The sequence below is a fragment of the Hordeum vulgare genome, chromosome 5H (genome assembly GCF_904849725.1).
Source record: "Hordeum vulgare subsp. vulgare chromosome 5H, MorexV3_pseudomolecules_assembly, whole genome shotgun sequence".
NCBI lineage: Eukaryota > Viridiplantae > Streptophyta > Magnoliopsida > Poales > Poaceae > Hordeum > Hordeum vulgare.
The window spans coordinates 554194207-554199211 of record NC_058522.1 but is presented as its reverse complement, the minus strand read 5'-3'; the positions used below and the strand labels follow the sequence as shown (position 1 = coordinate 554199211).

The 5005-nt window shown below is 53.8% G+C and overlaps 1 protein-coding gene across 1 annotated transcript; it reads right to left on the bottom strand.

The window, feature by feature from the left end:
* Positions 1-1212: 1212 nt before the first annotated feature.
* LOC123452871 lies at positions 1213-4747 on the bottom strand. Its single transcript, XM_045129597.1, has 7 exons — positions 4320-4747; positions 3640-3726; positions 3283-3543; positions 2988-3152; positions 2726-2779; positions 2472-2618; positions 1213-1907 (listed from the first exon to the last, which is right to left on the bottom strand). The coding sequence occupies exons 1-7, from the start codon at positions 4452-4454 to the stop codon at positions 1530-1532; spliced, it is 1227 nt and encodes a 408-aa protein (XP_044985532.1). The 5' UTR covers positions 4455-4747; the 3' UTR covers positions 1213-1529.
* Between the last annotated feature and the right edge of the window lie 258 nt (positions 4748-5005).

Below are 5005 nucleotides of genomic sequence, written 5' to 3'. Positions count from 1 at the left end.
CTTTTTCAAGATGGCGTACGCCAGTATTCTGCTCACACCAGGCATCATTTTCAGAGGTCGGTAGAGCACAACGACGGTACATTGGTCACCGGTACTACCGGCGTACCGCTGGGCACGTGAGCGCCTCCTCCAGCCCGTGTCTGCCTCCTCTAGCGCATCATCATCATCATCTGAAATCTGAAATCTGAGCATGAATGACCGGATGCGAGTGACCCCATCTGCCCATCGCCTTCCAATCCACGCTGCCTTGGAGATCTCTCGTCAGATGAGAGAGAGCCCACCAACACATGACTCAGAATTACTGCCCGCCCGTACCGTGCACCCCTACCAAACTCCAACCCTTCGTCCTTGCAGTGCCGCCCGTAGATCACAGATTAGATGGCCGATCAACGAAATGCGCAGCAAAAAATGTTGCACCGGAAAACGCCGCAGACAGCTCGCCGGTGCTGCCGCCACCGCGCAAGTTGAGCGACGAACGGCAAGGTGACGAGCGAGCGAACAAACGCATCGATCGGCCACCAACTTCCAACCCGACTCCACTTTGACTGGCGTGGGGATCCGTGGTAGCAGCACATGATTTCCAGCATCTTCCCATGACACGCACAGTCAGACATGCACATTTGATTGCGGGCGGTGCGTGGGTGAGTGCATGGCCGCTCTGCCCCGGGCGGCCAAGCTGGGACAAACAAAGCAGCATGGGCGCAGGCAACAGCTTTGTTGGAAAACAAACAAGGCAGGCATGGGGTTACTGCTCATTCTTCTTCATCTCCAGCTGACAAAACCCAACAATTACATTCAAGGCATGTACACCTGCAAAGTATAATCACTAACATCCCGTTTCTTCAGGGGTCAGCCCTTGCTATCTTGATGCAAGGATAATCAACCAAATAACATTGTGGACGTTTAGTTACTAGTTTTGGTGGCATCATGATGAAGAATGCACAGCATTCCAAGAGTTCCCAACGGGACACACGACCCATTGCTCCTTTCGATGCGCCATACATACATAGCATAGTGGCATCCAAAGGAGAGAAAGGAAACGAGCCCCTCCCTCCCTCCCAAGAGAAACAAAAGCCATTGTTGCCTTCCCCATGCTGCCATGCATGCATGAACCAAACCCTTTGCATTGGTCAAGCCAAGCCGGCCAAGAGAGAAAAGAAGAGAACCCCCCATCCATCCAATAATAGCCCACAAAGAAGAAAGACAGACAGGTGAATGAATCTACCACTACCACAGTATGAAAAAGGACCCTTTGGTAGGCCATCACACAACTGGTGCACCACCACATCCACATGCCATGCTTCTCTTCAGAAGCCTTGATTGACACAGGGAAACAGGAAGAAGAAAAGAAAAGAAAAATCAGGAGGCAGGACCCATTCACATGACACCTATCATCATCATCTAGGCCTAACGAGACTGACTGACTTATAATGCAGATGGATGGATGGATGGATGGTGCACCACACTACACTTCCAATGGTGCACACTCGCTCTCACTCAGTCACTAGGGTAGAGGGTGGTCTTCCTGATCACTGGCAGTTGGCGCTCCGGCCGGGGCCGCCGTAGTAGAAGTAGGTGCCCCAGTCGCCGTTGTTGCCGTTCTGCACGTCGTAGCAGTTGGACTGCTCTGTGAAGGTGCCCAGCCCATGGGGCGCCTTGAGGTTGTTGGTGCTGTCCACCACCTGGATGTTTTTGAAGTAGCTCGACTTGCCGAACCCTTCCTCCGGGAAGTGCCCGCTGCCCATCTGCGTCGACGTGTGCACCCCCTCCGCCTGCGAGTTCACCACCTCCCCGCCCCACTCGATCATCGACGCGCTGTCCGCCAGGTACGAGAAGAGGAACGACGGCCAGTACCCCAGCACGTACTCCTTACCAAACTGCATCCACCAGTGACCCTCCTTCGGATCCTACATTGTGTCGGCACACAAAGACCATCGTTAGAACAAGACATGCAGCAGCAGCATTACTGTATCGGTATCACGGTCCAGTGTAAACCGATTAGAAGACATGCATCATTACAGCATACAAAATCATCAGCTTTGGCATATATCTAGACTTCAGTACGGGGATAGCCGTTTAGCGTCAAGATGCCGACACTCACTGATGGTGCACTAAGCAGGCCGTGGAATGCACTCATTACCCGTGCGTGATAGAATGAAAAACACTGTCTTTCTATCTCGGCATGGCACTCGCTTGTTGAGGTGAAAAGTAGCAATGCTTCATGAGGCTTCTATTGACAAACACAACTAGAGTAATCATCAAGGCTAAAAAAGGTTGTTGACAAAACATGTATCATAGCCACATGCTGAGGAGTATGCACTAAATAATCTTCAGAGCCCCAGAGTCCAGTCAAGGAGCAAGAGGAGTAAAGGGCACAGCAGCAAGTGAGCAGAAATTCCTGTGTTCTGCATTCATGTTTGTGACAATAACCCATTCTTGAACAGTACCAGATGAACTGCATGCCCACTCACCTTCCAGATGAGTATGCTGATGTCGTACTGCGAGCCGGAGTATCCCGAGATGGGGAAGATGCTGGCCCCCATGGCGACCTCGTTGTTGATCTGGACGAACCCTGAGCAGAGTATGTTGTAGCACCCTGTTGCCTGGTACGCATCACTCTACAGGAAACAGAACATGGATGGTTAAGATCATCAGCACAAGCACATCTCACAAAGAATTACAGGCTTGAATTTTGACAGGATTATGTCAAGGGACAAAAACTTACAGTCCAGTATGTGAACAGTCTTGTGTTGTTGTCCCCATAGAGGTCAGGGCTAACCTGATTAATCAACCAACAAAAAGGAGAAGAGAAAAGTTCAGGGCCCGTGACACAAACAGAGGTAGCAAGAAACGGGAGGAACAGAGCTATCCATCAATCAACCGCAGCGACGGTGTGGCATTAACTAGACAGACATGGGCTACGACTACGAGGTGATGAAGATCATGGAGGAGCTGTATGTGGTTGGGTGATCTTATCAGTGTGGTACCTGCCAGCCAGCCTCGATGCTGTTGAGGTCCTCGCCGAAGGAGCCCCCCAAGATCCACAGCTGGGACAGGCTGAACTCGTTGGGCTGCTCGATCTTGGGCTCCCAAACGTTGATCGTCGCCTTGGCGCCGTAGTACTTCTCGCCCTGAACGTACGATATCGCGTGCTGCAAAATTCACAGCAGGCAGAGTTCATACACATACATACACAGCACTGGTCAGTGGCATTTCTTCTTCCTTGCTGCCACTCAAAACACTGAAGAGTGAGATGGAAATGGATGCAATGCGTGCACTTACTTGATGGCCGCCCTCGTTGAGCATGGCGAGATCGACCGACATCGGGTTCGCCACCGTGGGCTTGTGCTTCCTGCCGTAGCGCCGCATCGAGCTCGCGCGCATCAGGTCGTCCTTCTTGGTCCTCCGGACCGGGACGGTGCCCGGCGCGCACCTGCCGTTCCGGTGCCACAGCTGAACCATCGGCCTCTCGCCGTCGCCGGAGGAGGCCACATTGGCCTTGGACTCGTCGTACAGGCCCTCCGGGTGATAGCTCGGCCTCATCTGCAAGGACAAAAAAAAATTCTCAGGAATGAATCCAGCAAAAACAGCGGCATGTCCTGCTGCTGATGCATCTGAAATCAAACTTAATATTGGTACCTGGATGGTGTGGTTCTTGAGGAAAGGGTGGTCGAAGGCCGGCTGGTGCGAGATGTGCACGCAGTCTATGATGTCCCCGTCAGGGCTCTGCTCGATTGAATTGCAAACAAACAACAGTTAGCAAGCGTCCGCTGACTCGAGTTTTGAGCAAGAATCGACGAAGAAATCCATTGCAAAAGGACACCGCTGCTCTACTTCGGTTGGCATCCATTGATTGACTGAAGTTCAAAAGGACACTAGTACCGCTGCTTTGGCTGGCATCCACCGATGAAGCTTCAGATTTTACAGTTAAGCAAGAAAGAAACTCTTCTTCACAAAGTAGCGGGCATCTTTTTCTTGAAATTTTTGCTTGGCCTTTTTGCAAAATTCGTAAAGGGAGAAAGCGAATCGGCCCCAAGAACAGGCCGCCGGGGAAAGAAAAACAAGCCCCCCGGAAAGGCCGCCCTTTTGAATCAGGGCGTGGCGACTTTGAGCGGCCAAGAACTGCGCCCGTTGCATCAATCTCGCCCAAATCTCCCCCAAAAATGCAGATTGAAACGGATACTTGCCAGCTTTGACCAGGAAGGAAGGAAGGAAGGAAGGGAAAAAAATAAGAAATCCCCATTCAAATCTTGGGGGAAGAATAACAGCGGGTCGGGTCAGAAAGAATCTAATCTAGCTGGCTCGGCGGGCGCACGTACCTCGATGCTCTTGACGGCCGGCTTGTTGAGGCGCTTGAGGTGGCGGTGCATCCTGGCCTCCGGCGACCTCGCCGCCTCGCAGGAGAGGCACATCACCGCCGCCAGCAGGCATGCGACGACGCGCGCAGCGGACATGGCTCCCCCTCGCTCACTCACTCCTCCGCCCCAGCCCTTCTGTCGCCCAGCACCTTGCTCCGGCTACAACTTGAAGAACGAACAGGCGCCCTTCTGCACCAGAGACACCCCTCGCCGCCGGCGACCTACCGCCGCGCCGCCTGCGGGGACCGGCCTGCGGATTTTGAAACAATGCGGGGAGGGGGAGGGGGGTGGCACGCTCTCCTCCGCTCCTGGGGCGGCTCGCCGTCTGGGCTTGGGGACTCGGGACGCTGGCGCTAGTGCGGCTAGGGGACTGAGGTTTGTTTACAAGTGGGCAGTGGAAGTGGAGCGAGCGAGAGGACCCGGCCGCGTTGCGTTGCGTTGTGTGTCTTGGCTGCCTGCCGCTCGGCTCAGTCTCGCACGCTGCGGCTTTTGCCGTTTTCCGGGCGTAGCTTTTTCTATCGTACATGGACGGAAATGCCCCTGCGGTGCGCGAATTCGTAAATTGCTCCGGGACTCCGGGCCGTGCGGACGTCAGAACGAGCCAGCCCCCCGCTGGAATGTGGGCCGCCCTGGATGAGTAAATTTTT